The 16,064-nt window shown below is 57.1% G+C and overlaps 8 protein-coding genes across 8 annotated transcripts; 5 read left to right on the forward strand and 3 right to left on the reverse strand.

Annotated features, from left to right (window-relative positions):
* Positions 1–616: 616 nt before the first annotated feature.
* On the forward strand, positions 617–3,149 carry B0H64DRAFT_439367 (uncharacterized protein; the record flags this gene model as incomplete). Its single annotated transcript, XM_062806422.1, has 2 exons — positions 617–1,765; positions 2,994–3,149. 2 exons carry the CDS (start codon positions 617–619, stop codon positions 3,147–3,149), a joined length of 1,305 nt encoding a protein of 434 aa, XP_062662461.1.
* B0H64DRAFT_86048 (mitochondrial phosphate carrier protein) lies at positions 3,059–4,349 on the forward strand. The gene is made up of 4 exons (XM_062808895.1): positions 3,059–3,341; positions 3,411–3,830; positions 3,898–4,243; positions 4,305–4,349. Exons 1-4 carry the CDS (start codon positions 3,196–3,198, stop codon positions 4,338–4,340), a joined length of 948 nt encoding a protein of 315 aa, XP_062662462.1. The 5' UTR covers positions 3,059–3,195; the 3' UTR covers positions 4,341–4,349.
* Positions 4,350–4,901: 552 nt separating this feature from the next.
* Positions 4,902–5,956, reverse strand: B0H64DRAFT_371362 (uncharacterized protein; the record flags this gene model as incomplete). Its single annotated transcript, XM_062802149.1, has 6 exons — positions 4,902–4,975; positions 5,008–5,165; positions 5,548–5,680; positions 5,794–5,819; positions 5,875–5,897; positions 5,948–5,956. The coding sequence occupies 6 exons, from the start codon at positions 5,954–5,956 to the stop codon at positions 4,902–4,904; spliced, it is 423 nt and encodes a 140-aa protein (XP_062662463.1).
* Positions 5,957–6,688: 732 nt separating this feature from the next.
* On the forward strand, positions 6,689–8,809 carry B0H64DRAFT_386701 (regulator of chromosome condensation 1/beta-lactamase-inhibitor protein II). Its single transcript, XM_062803158.1, has 3 exons — positions 6,689–6,815; positions 6,905–7,482; positions 7,544–8,809. The coding sequence occupies exons 1-3, from the start codon at positions 6,746–6,748 to the stop codon at positions 8,408–8,410; spliced, it is 1,515 nt and encodes a 504-aa protein (XP_062662464.1). The 5' UTR covers positions 6,689–6,745; the 3' UTR covers positions 8,411–8,809.
* B0H64DRAFT_86096 (uncharacterized protein) lies at positions 8,628–11,085 on the reverse strand. The gene is made up of 5 exons (XM_062808896.1): positions 10,491–11,085; positions 10,102–10,421; positions 9,584–10,042; positions 8,862–9,238; positions 8,628–8,695 (listed from the first exon to the last, which is right to left on the reverse strand). The coding sequence occupies exons 1-4, from the start codon at positions 10,841–10,843 to the stop codon at positions 9,012–9,014; spliced, it is 1,359 nt and encodes a 452-aa protein (XP_062662465.1). The 5' UTR covers positions 10,844–11,085; the 3' UTR covers positions 8,628–8,695; positions 8,862–9,011.
* A 462-nt stretch (positions 11,086–11,547) lies between these two features.
* B0H64DRAFT_439372 (uncharacterized protein) lies at positions 11,548–11,866 on the forward strand (the record flags this gene model as incomplete). Its single annotated transcript, XM_062806423.1, has 2 exons — positions 11,548–11,783; positions 11,833–11,866. The coding sequence occupies 2 exons, from the start codon at positions 11,548–11,550 to the stop codon at positions 11,864–11,866; spliced, it is 270 nt and encodes an 89-aa protein (XP_062662466.1).
* A 222-nt stretch (positions 11,867–12,088) lies between these two features.
* On the reverse strand, positions 12,089–14,009 carry B0H64DRAFT_386710 (N2227-like protein-domain-containing protein). Its single transcript, XM_062803159.1, has 4 exons — positions 13,769–14,009; positions 13,442–13,714; positions 13,007–13,382; positions 12,089–12,931 (listed from the first exon to the last, which is right to left on the reverse strand). Exons 1-4 carry the CDS (start codon positions 13,883–13,885, stop codon positions 12,270–12,272), a joined length of 1,428 nt encoding a protein of 475 aa, XP_062662467.1. The 5' UTR covers positions 13,886–14,009; the 3' UTR covers positions 12,089–12,269.
* Positions 14,010–14,236: 227 nt separating this feature from the next.
* B0H64DRAFT_386714 (uncharacterized protein) lies at positions 14,237–16,052 on the forward strand. The gene is made up of 2 exons (XM_062803160.1): positions 14,237–15,703; positions 15,826–16,052. Exons 1-2 carry the CDS (start codon positions 14,626–14,628, stop codon positions 15,915–15,917), a joined length of 1,170 nt encoding a protein of 389 aa, XP_062662468.1. The 5' UTR covers positions 14,237–14,625; the 3' UTR covers positions 15,918–16,052.
* The last annotated feature ends 12 nt before the right edge of the window (positions 16,053–16,064 follow it).

Genomic DNA, 16,064 nt, shown 5'->3' on the forward strand with positions numbered 1-16,064 from the left:
GTAATACAGTGATTTTACTTTATACGATATTTTTCTACATTTAAAATAACTTTTCAATTTTAATATACTTTTCCTTTTTTCAAAATAAACCCTCGTTAAATATTATTTTTAAGCTAATAATGTAGTTTTTTCTAAGACTGTGCTATTCACAGTTTTCAATTCTGAAAACCATTTTCCAGCCGAAAGACCCATTTCCAGCTCCAACATTAAAGTGGAGACCATTTTGGAACCCCCCCCTGGCGCGCTATGGTACCTTTTTTGTTCCTCCATGCACCACCACCCTGCGTGCCGAGACCCAGACTCACCGCTGCAACGCCAAAGTTATCCCCCATCACAACCTCTACATTATTTATTGGCGGCGAGATAATCCCCATGAAGACTGGAATCAGAAAGAAGTTAGCGTTATATAAAGGTAGGAATTATGGTAACGCCAAGAATGTGAAGCACTCAAGATCCCTATTGTCCACGAACTAACTCTACAAGGTTGGAGATAACGTGATAGAATAGCAACTTCACTCCGGTATACAAGGAAATTGGTTTCTTTTCTTCGCTCGACCATCCGCCATCCACCATAAAAGCCATCCACCAAGAGACAACCGCCCTCCCACTCCTCGGCATGCCTTCGTCGACTCCGATGCCGCCTATACCCGACATGCGCCCGCGCTTTCCCCCGCAGCTCGGCCCTCCGCCGGAGCTGTGGAGTCCGCCTCCGGATCCGGAGAAACCGGCCTGCCCGTACCGGCCGGGCTTTTCCGTGGAAATCAAGCGTCACATTCCTCCGCCACCCTTTGGCGACCCCCACCACGGCCCGGGCGCGTGGCGGGAACGGAGCGACGTCGACCTGCACGAGGTGACCCAGACTCGGGTGGTCATGGAATATCCTCCTCTCGAGCCCCCACCCACGTCGCCGTCGCCGCCCGCCCCTACCGTCCTCGCCGCCAAGCTTACAATCCTAAGCGCCTTGGCTGTTGAAGACGGCCGGGGCCCGCAGCTGGTAGTTTGCTCTGTGACTCCGCACGCGAGCCCTAGCCCTGGCCAAAGTGAGCCGCCGGCCCCGTACCAAGCCGTTGCTAAGATATTCGATCCTCTCTACTATTCCTTCGAGAACCGAGTGGCCGCGCACATGCCCGTCCTTGTCGCTTGGAAGGCCGATGTCCACTATACACACGAAGCCGCTGCGCTAGATCACCTCGCCAAGAGGGCCCAAACCGATGGCGACGCCGGACTGCTTGCCCCCAAGTACTTCGGCTCGTGGACCTTCACCCTGCCCATTACCCACGCGGGACGCAAAAGACAGCGGGCTATCCGCCTGGTGCTCATGGAGAACATCAAAGGCCCTAGCATGCGGGCTGTGTGCCTGGCCCCGTCCGCGCTCGCGTCCTACACGGAGCAGGATCGCCTCGCCATCTTCGCCGCCGTGCTGGACGGGGTTGCGCGGCAGGAGCACGCGGGCGTCGACCAGCGGGATCTAGCCGCGCGTAATGTCGTGCTGCGGACCGGCTCCCCGTCGCCGGCGGCGCGTAATCCCGAACAGCCCCTACCGCAGCCCGTCATCGTCGACTACAATACTGCCGTGGTCTTCGAGCTCTCTCGCCATGGCAAGCACCCGTCCCAGCTCCACGCGCTACCCCCCAACCCTATGGAACTCTTCTGGCGCACGAGCCTTCCCGATTTTCCGAGCTGGACGCCGGCGGCGTGGGATGGTAACCCCAAGGCTCACCAGGAGTGGTTGAAGGCGCGCTTTGGGGGGGAGGGTCGCGTCACAGTATGCGCCGGTGACCCACGAGCTCGAGTTTTCAAACTATGGTTAGACAGGTTGGCGAGTATCAACGTGCGAACGGCGCGGGAAGGGAGGTACATTGTGTAATTGATTGTTACCTATTACGCGGATTACGGAATACAAAGCTAGCATTTCCACCGGCAAGATATGTGTATGTATGTCAGGGAAGCTAGTCGGTATGTACATTCCGATGCTAGTGTGGGGGGGTGAGGGGAGGGACCGTAGAGATAGCAATAATTAATAAACTTGACATCTACGGAATCTTTTTTTCCCTTCCTTTTATTCCGTTTTTCTTTTTCTTTTCTTTTTTTTTTTTCCAGTTATGTGACTCTGTCCTGCCCTGCGCCTTGCGCCCAAACTGTGACCCGGCCCCTGTGTGTCCATTTCTGCTCTGCTGTGTCAATGAGAAAGGCCGCATTCATCACCTCTCCACTTTTTCTTCCTCCATGCACCACCCTGTGTGCCTAACTCATACCAGGCGTCGAGGTCGCAGTTTCGGTCGGACTTCCCGCTGCAACGCCAGAGATATCCCCGATCACGACCTCTGCATTATTTACCTTACCAAATATTGGCGAAAATTCCCCATGAAGACTAGGATCGGCAAGAAGTCGTACCATAATTGCGTTATATTAGGAACCATTTGTGACCCAGCAAGAATTTGACCAACTGAACTCCTGCAATCCCAAGGTTGGAGATAACACAGCATTGAGCACTTACAGCGACTTCACTCTGCTATGCAAGCCCACCTGCACGGAGTCCCTAGTTCCATTTGCATTTGTCACATGCTGGATCAAAAGGAGTGAGTGGAGGCATCCAAAGTCGCCACCAACCGTTGCATGGTGAACCTCGATGTTGGCTTGCCACCTTGCTTTCCTGCGACACGAGTTTTCCCGAATGCACCCAAGCGCCTTCTCCACAACCGGGCTGGATGTGACTCAACCACGAGGGAGCCCGAATTGTGGGCCGCCGGAACCGAGGTCTCGGCCCCTGGCTCTCCGTCATCCCTGACCGGCACCCAACTTGGAAGATGCAAATGTGCTTGCGGTTATTATTTGCGTCGCCGACTCCCCGTTTCATCAACCACACCACAGTCAATTCTTGCTCCGGCACACATCCCACTATGAAATACACGCGCGCCATTTCCTTGACCAATTTTCTGGTGGCCAGTTCCGCACTGGGCTTCCAGGTTTTTGTTTTATACCCCTGGCACAAGGAGTTGGACGCTGGGTTCGAAGCGCTCAAGAAGGAACATCTCAAGGTTCTGGATGCAGCCGGAGACAGTCTGAGCGAGCGGCAACGGAAGAAGTTCTCGCAGGAACTAGACGACCTGAAAAGTCGCAGTTCGAGACGGTGGTGGCAGCTCTATTAATCCTCTTGTATATCTCACCATCACGCACCACGGACCGGCAGCAGCCATGGCCGACGTGGGCGTACAGGAAGGACGATCGAAGGTGTCGAGAGGAAGCGCAACTGCCGTGGACGTGAGCTTGTATGCGAGATATGCCCTGGCTGGCGCCTTCTGCTGCTCCTTCACCCATGCCGTACTGACGCCAGTCGACGTGTAAGTTTGGCTCATCCCCGGCGCCAGGCCATGGCACGGCACCCGATTGCTGATACGCTCTCTGCACAGCGTGAAAACCCGAATCCAGCTTGATCCGACTACGTACAGCAGGAGCCTTCTCAAGAGTGCACGGCAGATCGCTTCCCTGGAAGGGCCCAGGACGTTGCTGACGGGATTGGGCCCAACCGTTGCGGGCTACTGCCTCCAGGGTGCTTTCAAGTTTGGCGGATACGAATTCTTCAAAGCTCGAGCTGTCGATTACCTGGGGTACTCTACCGCTGCCGACAATCGCAATGCTGTGTACCTCGCATCCGCCGCGGCCGCCGAGTTCTTTGGCGACATTGCTCTGTGTCCATTCGAGTCCGTCCGAATCCGGCTTGTATCCCAACCCCAGTACGCCGACAACTTCGTGCGGGCCTTCGCGAAGCTGGCTAGAGAAGAGGGGTTCGGCGGTCTCTACTCCGGGCTGAGCCCGATCTTGCTGAAACAGTACGTCCATACCGTACTCTCCCTGGCCCCACCTTGTTCTTGTCTTTGCGCTAACCTTCTGCCACAGGATTCCGTATACGATGGCGACCTTTGTGGTATACGAAAAGGCCATCCAGGCCGCTTACAGTGTCATAAATCGAGATGAGCTATCGGCAGCGGGTGTCACAGGGATTAACCTCGGCTCTGGGCTTGTCGCTGGTTTGGCAGCGGCCGTTGTCTCCCAGCCGGCCGACACGATACTCAGCAAGATCAACAAGGAGAAAGCGCAGCCAGGCGAGGGCACAGCTCGGCGTTTATTCCGCATTGCGTCTGGTCTTGGACTGCGCGGGGCCTACACCGGGATGCGTGCTCGACTGGTCATGGTTGGTGGGATGACGGCGGTCCAGTTCGGTATTTATGGGGATACCAAGAAGGTGCGTGCTGCTGTTTGACCTCTTTAACTGGTGACATTGGGCTGACCATGTCTTGCTGCAGCTTTTCGGGGCAACCGACGGAGTGGAGCTGAGATAGGTGCGGCGACGTTTTGTTTACATTTTACGGGTATTATAGGGCATTAGATAGAGTACGGAATAGACTACGCAAACACTTGGACTTAACGCACACTTCTCAACGTACGAGGCTCGCTTCAAGAAGGCATGAAACTGGCAGTCGATAATATCGACGTAGAATTCTCCATGAACCCGAGGGGTCCTGTGACGACATCTTGCAGCTGCTGGAGGCTCTTCTGCTGCCCAACGCCACGGGTGGTCGGGTTTTTTCTCCTTTCGCCGTAAGCGCCTGCTGCAGTGCTGCTGACCTGCGCGCCCTTTGGAGTGGTTTTGGCAGAAATTGGATCGGGCCGGACACGCGACGTCGCTGTTCGGTTGGCCGAAGCCGCGGAAAAGATGCTCGTTTGTTGGACAATGATACCTGGCAGAGAGACACGACGTTGAAGCTGAGGTCGAGGCGGCCCACTCTCGGGCCTCTGCATCTGCATGGCCCCACATGTGATTGACCCACTGCTTTCCCGCGAAAACACGCCCCCCCCCCCCCCCCCCCCTGCTCCTTTCCGACAATCAGCCCATTCTTAATTCAAATCAGGCCACCGCACCTCAGCGACGGCAGAAACCGGACAATCCCGTCAGCTTTTGCATTTGGGCCCGAGTCTGGAACGAGAGGAAAATCACAAAACACTTACCGAACGCCGAGTTCCGGCTCAAAAGCGAGAGATTTATTTGGCTGCCGAGACAGAGAATGCGATTCTCGCACATCCCATAGGCCCGGCCGTCTTGCCTTGGTGCCTTGCCGATCTCCTGAGCCGCCTCGAGCAAGCATCGGGGCCGTTCCTTCGGCGAACTTTTCACTTTTCCCTGGGTGCCTGGTCATCCAAAGTACTGCGTGACATGCCGTCACCCGGATCGCGCCGGGTTTTGTGGCGAACATCCGAAACTTCTCGCGTCGTGTCCAAGTGCCTGCCGCTTTCAACAACGGGCCGGCGCGTCTGCGCTCCGGCTGTGCCCTCGCGTGAATAACAAACAGTAAGGCGCCAGATGGAACTGGATGGCGTCTTGTCACCTGCTCTCATCGAGCAGCGATGGATATCAAGGGGGCCCGACGCAAATATATTTTTATTGGCCTGTGATTGAATTGGCAGTTGGTATTATCGTCGTCTATGTTTCTAGTGGTGATTTGGTGATTCCAAGTCCCTAGCCCCGAGAGGATGTGAGCTTCTCCCCACCTTAGAGTCGGCTGTTCATCCTTATCCGTTCTCAGGGTCTTGATGCCGCGGCGCGTGCTGTCCTTGGTCTGCGCATCCAGGTCCGAGTCGAGGCCGCAGTTCATGTACTGTGCTTCAAGTTCCTCTGCCGCCCCTGAAGTCGGGCATCGTAGTTCTTCTTGGCGAAGAAGTATGCCCCCCCACCGACTGTGAAAGCAGAGGTCAATGATATTGGCCTGAGGTCCAGCATCAAGCAACGTCACATACCAGCAAAGAAAGAGCCCCAGCCGAGCCTAAGTGAACCGTGGTTAGCAGCCGGAGACATGCATAAGACTGCGATCTTTTTACCAGAAATATTTGAGCTGCCGTCCCTAATATCAGCATAGTTTAAGTTTTGCGATAAGCGGTAAGGGAAACTCACAGCTTTCATGATGGCGAATCTGCATACATTTGCAATAGTTGTGTGAAGTCGGTGAACTGAAAATTCTTGCTCGGTTGCACCTCAGCCGCTATATGTACACAGGTACCACAGCCACGCATGGGGAAAAAAAAGGGGCACTCAGACAACCGCTCTCACTTCGCGTTTCTCCGTGGTAGGTTCGGCGGTGCGAGAGCGGGTCGGTGCAAACGCTAGCCAGGGACAGCACAGGCAGGGGCCGACACAGAACAACGCAGGTCGAGGTGGATTCCAGAGTCCCAGGTTACAGTCACCCACTGACCTCACATGAATAGTTCTGAACTCTTTTAAGCTTAAATTTTAGAGACTTACCTAACCCTCTGGTGACGGGCTCGGAATGCAATCTAACTACCTTGTTCTTCCTCCTCGATGCAGTATTTGTAGTCAGATCAATGTGCTGAACCGAAGTGCAAAGGGCGGTTCATGTGTGGGGCTTGATCCGAACGTCACGTCCATCGTGCCGGGCTTGTAAGAACCTAAAGGGTGACACTACAATTGCGCCCTCGTGGCCATGTTCCAAGTCGTCGGACGAAGTCACCGAGATATTTGCTGAAACCAATAAAGACAATGAATTCAGATGCAGGTCGTTGAAGCCATTGCTTGGCACTTGACAGGGCTGCCCCGCCAACCCCCCACTCGAAGCCTAAATGGGAATGATCCGCATCTGTAAACTGAGTGGGCCTCCTCCGCTGGGATATCCCAGAACAAAACACCAAACTTGCATGACTGGCTACAGAGTAACGACATCGTACATAGTAGACCATGACCTCACTCCGGGGCGGCGATACTCGCAGAAGAACAACGCGCGTAAAACCCAATGTCGCAGAGCCTAGTACGTGGTCATCGGCTCGCTGTCAACCACGGTTGAATAGTACCACCATCTGCTGGACTGCTAACACCCTATCGCGTCTTGATTATCAGACGATTCAAATCCAGGAACCGGGGCTCGCCCTGCCGCGACTCGCGCGACAAAGCGCAAGCACGACAACGATGATATTGACCGTCCTACCGCAACACGCGGGTTGAAGAAGGCAAAAGTCGAACCCACTATCAACCAGCCCCCGACCGAGGTTTTAGCCATCCTGGTCTTTGGAAACGGCGATGGGGGTGAATTAGGTCTCGGGCCCGCAGCACAGGAAGCCAGTCGCCCTCGCCTCAACCAGTTTCTCAACCCCAGTGACCCTTCCGCACTCCGTGTCGTCCAACTCGCATGCGGTGGGATGCACACAATCGGTTTGACCGAGGTCAACAGGATTGTGACTTGGGGCGTCAATGACAACTACGCTCTCGGAAGGAGCACCGCCTGGGACGGTGGTCTGCGAGACGTCGACGGGGACTCGGAGGAGGATGGCGAGCTGAACCCTCTCGAGTCGACCCCGACCCCGATTCCGACACAACACTTCCCGCCTGGAACGAGATTTGTTCAAGTCGCCGCCGGGGATAGCTGTAGCTTTGCGCTTACGGATGCAGGAGCAGTGTATGGTTGGGGCACGTTCAAGGTTTGTTGACCCATCACGGGTTTCTCCTAGGCCGTTTTCTAATCCACTCGATCTGCAACAGAACTCTGAAGGGAAGGAGAGGTTCGGCTATGACGCCAATGGGCAGGCCATCGAGAAACAACCCACACCCACGCAAATCGCCGGCCTGAGTAACATCACCCAAGTCACTTGTGGTGCTAACCACGCCCTAGCTCTCGACGTGAACGGCGCCGTTTGGGCCTGGGGCTGCAACGAGCAGAATCAGCTAGGTCGCCACGACTTTGGACGCCACGCTCGGGACTCGCTTACCCCTGACCGCGTCAGAATCAGGGACATCAAGCATATCGCCTGCGGGGACTACCACTCCTTGGCGGTTGACAAGAAGGACCAGGTGTGGGCCTGGGGTCTGAATAGTTTCGGCCAAGCCGGCTATGCTAAAGCGGCGGGTAGTGACGAGGTGCTCCTGCCCTTCCCGATGAGGATACCAGGCCTCCGCGGCAAGGGGGTGGTCTCTCTGGCCGGTGGAGCCCACCACTCCGCTGCGGTGACGGCTGATGGGCAATGTCTTGTCTGGGGCCGGTTAGACGGCGGGCAGCTCGGCATAACTTTCAGCCCGGAGCAACTTGAGGACGCCACTGTGATACGCCATGACGAGCGCGGGAGACCGCGCATTTGTCTTCGCCCCACGGCAGTGCCCGGTATAGGAGAAGTCAGCCATGTAGCGTGCGGACCCGACCACACCATCTTTGTTACCCGGAAAGGAACGGCCTATGCGACGGGTTTCAACTCACAGGGTCAGTTGGGTCTCGGCCATGAGGATGATGTGGAAGCTGCCCAGCTTATACAGGGCAAAGCCTTGAAGGACAGGGCGCTCACTTGGGCTGGTGCTGGCGGTCAGTTTTCAATGGTGGCTGCCCGCTCCAAGTCCAGCCCTGCTGAAGGCAGTTAGGCCCCTCTGGCTAAATAAAAGCTGAACTCGAAAGGAAAACAAGAAATCAAGCAAAAAGGAATACAACGAAAGTCATCGGCATACACATTAGATACAAACAGTCGAGTAAAATACAGCCCCCCTAGGCTTCCGAGTGGCCTTGGTTTCGTTCCTCCAGGCGAGGTTTATTCCACATCTCCACTCGCAGGCGCCCGGCTGCTTTTGCCCATAGGGTGGCTAAGTTTAACCATCCCACCAAATCCGCTTCCGGAGCGAACCACATCGGCTTCTTTACATACGTACATAGTAGGTGCTTGATCCTTACCTGTGCGACCCTTTTCTCAACCGAGATACCCTATTCCTTGTCATCTAACACCGGTAAATATCACCGAATAGATTCACTACACGACCTACAATGACCACTCGTCATATGTATTACTCAGATAGGTGGGTAGCTAACCAATATACACATCCCATCCCGGCCCACCACCAATTACCAAAAAGCGGCCACAAAGCGCAACACACTCCAAACTGAAACAGGTTAAGGCCCTCCCACCTCTACGAGGCGGTACATACATCCAACCAGCACGCACCCAACCCCCAAAGCCCAAAGCCCAAAGCCCTAAAGCACAACCAGCATCCCCAACCCCCCAACCACCAAACCAGCCCACCCGAGAGCCCCAGGCACGCCGACCCGTCCCACACCAGCCGTCACGACAGCCGACGACGCCGTCGACGAGCGAGTGGGCGAGGGCACTGTGCCGCCAGGCGGCGGCGTGGTCGGCTCGGGGATGCCGTCGGGACAGTGCCAGTGGTCGCCGTGCGGCTCGCATTCACCGCTGTCATCATCTCCGGGTGTGTCGGTGGGGGAGGCGCCGGGGGGTGTGGTGGGCTCGGGCACGCCGTCGGGACAGTGCCAGTGGTCGCCGTGCGGTTCGCATTCGGTGCTGTCACCGTCGCCATTGCCTGGGGAATCCGTTGGGGTGGATCCGGGAGGTGTGGTGGGCTCGGGGACACCGGGCGGGCAGTGCCAGTGGTCACCGTGGGGTTCACACTCGCCTTCGCCTTCACCACCGCCGGGTGTATCGGTGGGGGTGGAACCCGGGGGTGTGGTGGGCTCTGGGACGCCGGGTGGGCAGTGCCAGTGGTCACCGTGAGGCTCGCATTCACCGCTCTCTCCGTCGCCGTCACCGCCGCCGGGTGTGTCGGTGGGCGTAGAACCGGGGGGCGTGGTGGGCTCAGGCACGCCGGGCGGGCAGTGCCAGTGGTCACCGTGTGGCTCACATTCGCCCTCGGCCGGCGGGTTTGTGGGCTCGGCCGAGGGGCTGGGCGGCGGAGTAGTGGGCTCTGGGACACCAGGGGGGCAGTGCCAATGGTCGCCATGAGGCTCGCACTCGCCGGCCGGAGGCGGTGAGGTGGTGGGCGTGTCGACCGGAGGAGGGGTGGTGGGCTCAGGGACACCCGGCGGGCAATGCCAGTGGTCACCGTGAGGTTCACATTCACCAGCCGGCGGCGGCGAGGTGGTTGTCGTGTCGACCGGAGGAGGGGTGGTGGGTTCAGGGACACCCGGAGGACAGTGCCAGTGGTCGCCATGGGGCTCGCACTCCCCGGCGTCTGGGGGCTGGGTGCTTGACGGGTACGGCTCGCAGTGCCCTTGGAACAGTTGTCAGCTTCTCTCTTACTACGAGTCTGTCAAGCACTCGGATACGCACAGTGGTCACCGTGCGGGCTGCACAGAGAACCGGTTGGAGATGGGGGCAGGGTCGGCGATGCGGACGTGGTCAGGCACGTGGTGGTGGTGACGACTGAAGTGACGATGCTATAGCCCGCACTCTTGAGCGCTTCCGAGTCGTAGTACCCGTAACCCGTGTACAACTTTCCGGGAGACACCTCGACGACCGAGGTGAAGAACGGGACCCTCGTTCCGGAGAAAGGCACTCCTGAAGTCGAGTACTGGCCATTCATCGACGACACGAAGGAGCCGAAGTCGGTGATGGCGGTGGGGATGCCATAGACCGTTGTCGTGGTTGGGCTGGTGATCGGGCATGGTGTGTTAGAGACCTTCAAGCAGGCTTCAATCCTCAATACTGGCGCCACTTACAAACAACTCGACTCGGCACGAGCTGTGATAGCCTGGGGCAAGCCCACGGCACGCCATGCCTGGAGCAGGACGAGGAGAAACGAGGGGTATCCCACGGGCGCCATCTCTGCAAGATGGGTTCGACCGTCCAAGTGATTCGAGGAAGAAGCTGCGTGGACCTGCATCGGTGGGAGCACTGCAGGAGGCGAGGCCGTGGTTAAATGTGGGCAAACTCGGGCACCACTGGGCACGCCACCAACCCTACCCCCGCGTGGTTCTCGACCCCGGCATCCTGCGGTGGGCACGGTGACACATGGTGGTGGTGGTGGTGCTGGAACTATCGATTTCCGACATGCAGACACAGAGGTTCTCATCAACGCCACGGTGAACCTTTCGGTCAAAACGGCCGCCCTCCCCGCACCGTGTGCCAGAGCGAAAGGAGAGCGAAAACAAGAGCTGAAGGGCCATCAGGGTGCTCAACCTCCTTGGCGCGGGGGCAAGCTTTCTTTGGCGAGAGAGGCGGGCCAGTGGCGTAGCATCCTAACAACGGCCTGCAAGTAGTTAACGGAAGGTGGCTGACATGGCTCGCATGGTTACTTGGGGACTTTATTCTCAACCTGGTTCATGGTCCGGTCTGACGTGGGGGAAATGCCGCAAGCTTTTTGCTATCACTCTTGGCAACAGAGGCTTCCACTCCTTTCCATCCCAGGGGTTGTATTTGGTGTGACCAGTTAGTTCCTTTAAAGTCATCAAGGTTCTCACCTTGGCATGAAGTAGAGGGAACTTAGCTGAATTCGGACTTAGCATAAGCTCTTACGGTGTCATTGCATCGAGTCCGAGTCTTGCTTGAAGCTTCAGTCACGGAGGTCGGCAAGATAGAACCAGAAGAAGAGCGCCGGTTACGGGACGTGATAGCAGCTTGTTCTCAAGTATAAATAGGAGGAAAGTCTCGCCAGAAGAGGTATGTCTTGATCTTGTATTCTGCAGAACCAACTTCCAGAACCAACATAGCAATTCAACCAACCAACCCCCTGTTCCCAAAGTCCCAAAGTTCCAACCGTTGCCCGATTCAGCCAACATGGTCTCGTTCACTTTCCTCATCACGGCCACGCTCGCCGCCGTGGCTGCCGCCTCCCCCGCTAGAAGAGCGCTCGCGCCGCGCCAGGACGAGTGCCAGGCCGTCCGCGACACCATTGCTGCCAACGGGTGGCCCTGCAGCGAACCGGCCGTGTGCGGGTTCTGCTGTGAGTCGTGGCTGAACCTCGGGGACGCCATCGGCGACCCCCCCTGCCACGAAGACCACGGAGACTTCACGTGCCCTGCTGGCAGCGAGGGCTACCACTGCGTTGCTCACTTCGCCAAGTGATGTTAACGACGCCTTCACAAGAACCATGTGAGTCTTGGAATGCCGCAGAAATAGCCCTAAGTAGACACTCATGGTTGACAATCCCCAGCTGGGTCTCGCTTTAGCCCCCACCTTCCGTGCCTTCGGGATATCTAGGCCCCAGTCGAGGCTAGTTCAACACAGGGCTCGGGGATCTACTTGTTTGGAGGGCATGAGGGGGGGTTATTATCACCTAGTTTCACAACAATAAAAAGTCAAAGTGCACAATACCAAGTTTCCAACGCAACGAGTTCGCAGTGAAGCCACATGTATACACTTTTATCTCGATTTCCCAGCCTTCCGCATGCCTCTCATACAGCAGTCTCTCATACAGCAACAAGTGTGAAAATCCAATCCCCAAGGCACTATTGCAGCTGTAGTGTACACCCCAAGTAAAACAGCAGCACAACCCCAACCTACAACTTCCTCGCCACCCAAAACACCGCCTCATACGCATTCCGCGTCAACGCCCGCTCATCAAACCCATACACCGCCTCGACGCCATAAACCCTCTTCCCCGGCACCACCCCCTCTTCCGCCTTACACTTCCCCCAACCCGCACCCCCATCCCCTTCACCCCCCTCCCCACCACCCACCGAAACAGGAACCTCCAAAAACTCAAACCCCACCGCCTCCGCCAGCGCCACCACCTCGTCCAGCGCCAGCTGCACGAACGGCGCCGACCCGTACAGCAGCGGCCCGAAATTCACCCACACCCCGCCGGGCCGCACCAGCCGCGCGATGGTCTCGAGGTAGGCGGCCAGGTTGCGCGCCGTGTCGATGAAGAAGTGCGTCGTCAGCGCGTCGTAGCCGCCCGACGTGTGGTGGTCGGAGGCGGGGAAGGCCGTGGTGAAATCGCCTTCGACGAGCAGGACGTCGGTTGGGTGGATGGGGATGTCGGGGATGGGGATGCTGCGGAGCATGGAGGCGGTGCTGCGGTGGTGGGACCAGCTGTCGATGAAGGGGTGCAGGGTGGTGGTGTTGGGGCGGTGGGGCTGGGATTGGGAGGTGGGCTGGGTGAGGAAGCGGTAGGCGATGTTTTGGTAGGCGGACCATTCGTTGTTGGTTACTTGGAAGCCTGGGACGGCGGGGGGTGGTTAGGGGGGAGGTTCCGTGAGATGGGATGGGGGGTGGTTGGTGGTTGGGTTCGTACCTGGTAGTTGAGCCACTTCGTGACCGAGCCGTCCTAGGCCGGCGCCGGGGAGGAGGATCTTCACTTCTTTCTCCCCCGCGTCGGGAAATTGGTCTTTTAACGCCTGCAAGATGCACGGAAACGCCGCATCTCGTTCGTGGGCGCCGGATGCGGCCCAGTCCCGGACAAAGTGCTTCAGTGCCTGCGAGACGCTGACTCTTTCGGCGGGCCGGCTGACCTTTTTCATGGCCTTGACGTGTTTGTCCAGCTCCTGTTGGCTGACTCCGTAGAACTCCATGGCGTTCCGCACAATGTCGTCGCACAGTTGCTGGTTCTTTTTGAGCAGCTCGGAAACGTCGTTGAACTTTTGGCTATACTTGACCGTCCGTTCGAGCAGCTTGTGTCGAGTTAGCAAGTCTCTACCCGAACTTTGCTTCAAGGCGTGAGCAAACAAACCGATTTCTGCTTTTTGGGAACGTGGCTGTACAGCCCCTTCAACCGGGTGAGTTCCGCTTGCTGGGTATCAGCATAGGCGGAGAAACCGCGGAGGGCCTCGAGAAGGCGATGGCGCGCATGGTGCTCGTTCCAGGTGCCGTGGCTTTTGCTTAGTCTCTTAAGCAGCTTCTCCTTCTCTTCTAGGTGCCGCTTCGTGTCTAGCCTTTTCGACAGACTTTCATTCTCGGCTAGCACAACCTCGACGTCGTGAACTTCGTAAACGAGATACTGCGGCTGCTTGATGTCAGCGGGGACCGTGGTACTTTTTCTGCATCTCGAAAAGCTCACATCAGATGCGTCAACACCAACAAGCCCCGAATGTGATTGTGCATCTACTTCATCGCACAAAACACGTCCGGCCGAGAGCCAGCAGAGAGCGGCGGCAGTCCAGGCTGATGATCTCATGGTTAATATCCGAGTTTAGTGGGTGGCGCGGCGCCGGCTGGTTGAATGGTTGCAGCTCTCCTTCCGAGCGCGGGGACTGGCACGAGACTGGCACGAGACTGGCACGAGACTGGCACGAGACTGGAATGTAACTACGAAAAGAGTGAGCTGCAGAAGCTGAAAAGATGAGAGGCTGGATGGAGTGCGTGGGGGTTGAGAACCTTGATGACCACCAACCCACACCAACAGGCCGAATATTGGGAGCAATGCATGTCTTGGCTCGGCCAGGATCCGACTCCCTGATACTCTGCTAGGATCAAGACTTGAATGCTCATCATCCTGGAATTCATTCCGAGTTCTTCCTGAAATCACGTGTAGTTCTCATTCGAAAGTTCTCAAAAAAGACCTTGGAGTCTTGAACCGGTGACCAATCGCAACCCCTGAACCCCTGAATTCAAGGCGACCACTTACACGCCGCCACACAATGTCGGGCGTCAATTGCCTTGTGGAACCATGAAAGATTTGCCACCGAATATGTGCTGTTCCAATGCGGAGCTTACAAGTCGATGTAGAGTCATCGTCCAAGAAGACCAGACGTCAGGTTTCAGGGGGTGCTACTATTTCTACTCGTAGTAGTAAGGCATCACGCGACAATAAACACGTCTTGACTTTACAACGTCTTCTCCTCCGAGATTCTTGCTCTCTTTTGGTTTTGAGTTTCAAAGAGAACCAACTTGTTCCAACATCTTGGACTATCTTGTATGATTTACTGTGCAAGCATGGGAAACGACGTATCCCGCCCAGCCTCGCGGGGCCTCAAGGGCTCAGCACAAGCGAATGCTCTGCCGCCTACACCAGAGCCGACTCCAGTGAAGGAGTTTCGCCCAAGTACCTCAACACCCAGCATGAATCTGCCGACAGCATACGAGCCTCTCACACCACCACCATCTGGGGACTCAAAACAACCAGAAGCTTCAGAACTCACCCGCCCGAGACCAGCCTCACCGCCAACATCCCCGGATCCACGAAGCCCAACACTATCCCCAACCCTTCTCGGCACGCCAACACCAGGCTCCTCATTCTCATTCAGCCAATCGACCCACAGTCCCCCCAGCACACCCTGCTCCCACTGCCACCGCCGCATCTCCCGCCTCCAGCAGAGCCCTCAACGGCGCAAACCACAACCCCGCTCCCCGCCCGCACAATGCGGCCACGCCCTCTGCCACCGCTGCCTGCGCACCGCCCTCCTCACCTCGCTCTCAAGGGACCCCTTCACTCCAGCGCGCTGCCCGACCCGGACCTCCCCTCCCAATACCCCTAACCGAAGCCCAAACTCAAACTCAAATTCAAACTCAACCTCACCCTGCGCCACCCCCCTCCCGCTCCCCACCCTCGGCGCCGTGGCCACCGCGCCCGAGTTCCTCGCCTACCGCCACAAGCTGCGCGAGATGCACACGCCGCCGGAGCGCCGCTTGTACTGTCACGACCGGGAGGGGTGCGGCATGTTTTTGGGGATGGGGGTGGGTGTTCCGGAAGTTGGGTGTAGGGGAGGAGGAGGGGCTGTTGGGGTGGAAAAGATGGAAGGGGTGGAAGGGGTGGAAGGGATGGAGGGGACGGAGAGTCAGGGGACGGAGAGTCAGGGGATGGAGAGTCAGGGGACGGAGAGTCAGGGGACGGAGAGTCAGGGGACGGAGAGTCAGGGGATGGAGAGTCAGGGGCAGGAGAAAGGGAAGGGGGTTGGGCGGGGCCGGGTCGCGGCCCTGGTGTGTCCGCTTTGTGGGGGGAGGACGTGTAGTGGGTGCGGGGGAAGGGCGCATCGTTTTGGAGGGGAGGTTACGGGTAAGCTTTATCCATCTTATTTTTTACTCTTATTCCCTGTTTGGCGTCTTTCGATTGGGCGAGACTAGTTGGCTGTGGTGATACTATCTTATCCGTCGGTGTATTGATACTAACTGAAGCAGGGAGTCCGAAGGATAAAATGGGGAGGAGGCGGAGGAGGTCGTCTGGCTTGAGGACGAATAAGAGAAAGGAGAAACAAGTTGGCGGGGGATAATCGTGTTGTCCATCAAGGATATGAGCCGCGGTGTTGGACTAAATACCACCACACACATGTGATATATAGCAAATGTGAGCATAAGCGACCGCTACATCAGAGCGTTTGTTAAAGTGATAGCACGATTACCTTCAACCGATATGCGTC

Source organism: Chaetomium fimeti (assembly GCF_033439085.1).
Source record: "Chaetomium fimeti strain CBS 168.71 chromosome Unknown B0H64scaffold_2, whole genome shotgun sequence".
Lineage (NCBI taxonomy): Eukaryota > Fungi > Ascomycota > Sordariomycetes > Sordariales > Chaetomiaceae > Chaetomium > Chaetomium fimeti.

Bases quoted from the DNA above. Each gene is read 5' to 3' on its own strand.
- B0H64DRAFT_86048 (XM_062808895.1), top strand. From the start codon at position 3,196: ATGGCCGACGTGGGCGTACAGGAAGGACGATCGAAGGTGTCGAGAGGA. The intron at 3,342-3,410 runs GTAAGTTTGGCT...CTCTCTGCACAG, and splicing joins GTACTGACGCCAGTCGACGT to CGTGAAAACCCGAATCCAGC. The intron at 4,244-4,304 runs GTGCGTGCTGCT...GTCTTGCTGCAG, and splicing joins TTTATGGGGATACCAAGAAG to CTTTTCGGGGCAACCGACGG.
- B0H64DRAFT_386701 (XM_062803158.1), top strand. From the start codon at position 6,746: ATGACCTCACTCCGGGGCGGCGATACTCGCAGAAGAACAACGCGCGTA. The intron at 6,816-6,904 runs GTACGTGGTCAT...CTTGATTATCAG, and splicing joins ACCCAATGTCGCAGAGCCTA to ACGATTCAAATCCAGGAACC. The intron at 7,483-7,543 runs GTTTGTTGACCC...GATCTGCAACAG, and splicing joins ATGGTTGGGGCACGTTCAAG to AACTCTGAAGGGAAGGAGAG.
- B0H64DRAFT_86096 (XM_062808896.1), bottom strand. From the start codon at position 10,843: ATGAGAACCTCTGTGTCTGCATGTCGGAAATCGATAGTTCCAGCACCA. The intron at 10,422-10,490 runs GTAAGTGGCGCC...CCCGATCACCAG, and splicing joins CGTGCCGAGTCGAGTTGTTT to CCCAACCACGACAACGGTCT. The intron at 9,239-9,583 runs GCGGTGACGGCG...ACACACCCGGAG, and splicing joins GCCCACCGACACACCCGGCG to ATGATGACAGCGGTGAATGC.
- B0H64DRAFT_386710 (XM_062803159.1), bottom strand. From the start codon at position 13,885: ATGAGATCATCAGCCTGGACTGCCGCCGCTCTCTGCTGGCTCTCGGCC. The intron at 13,715-13,768 runs GTGAGCTTTTCG...GACATCAAGCAG, and splicing joins TTGGTGTTGACGCATCTGAT to CCGCAGTATCTCGTTTACGA. The intron at 13,383-13,441 runs GTTTGTTTGCTC...ACTCGACACAAG, and splicing joins TTCCCAAAAAGCAGAAATCG to CTGCTCGAACGGACGGTCAA.
- B0H64DRAFT_386714 (XM_062803160.1), top strand. From the start codon at position 14,626: ATGATTTACTGTGCAAGCATGGGAAACGACGTATCCCGCCCAGCCTCG. The intron at 15,704-15,825 runs GTAAGCTTTATC...TAACTGAAGCAG, and splicing joins TTTTGGAGGGGAGGTTACGG to GGAGTCCGAAGGATAAAATG.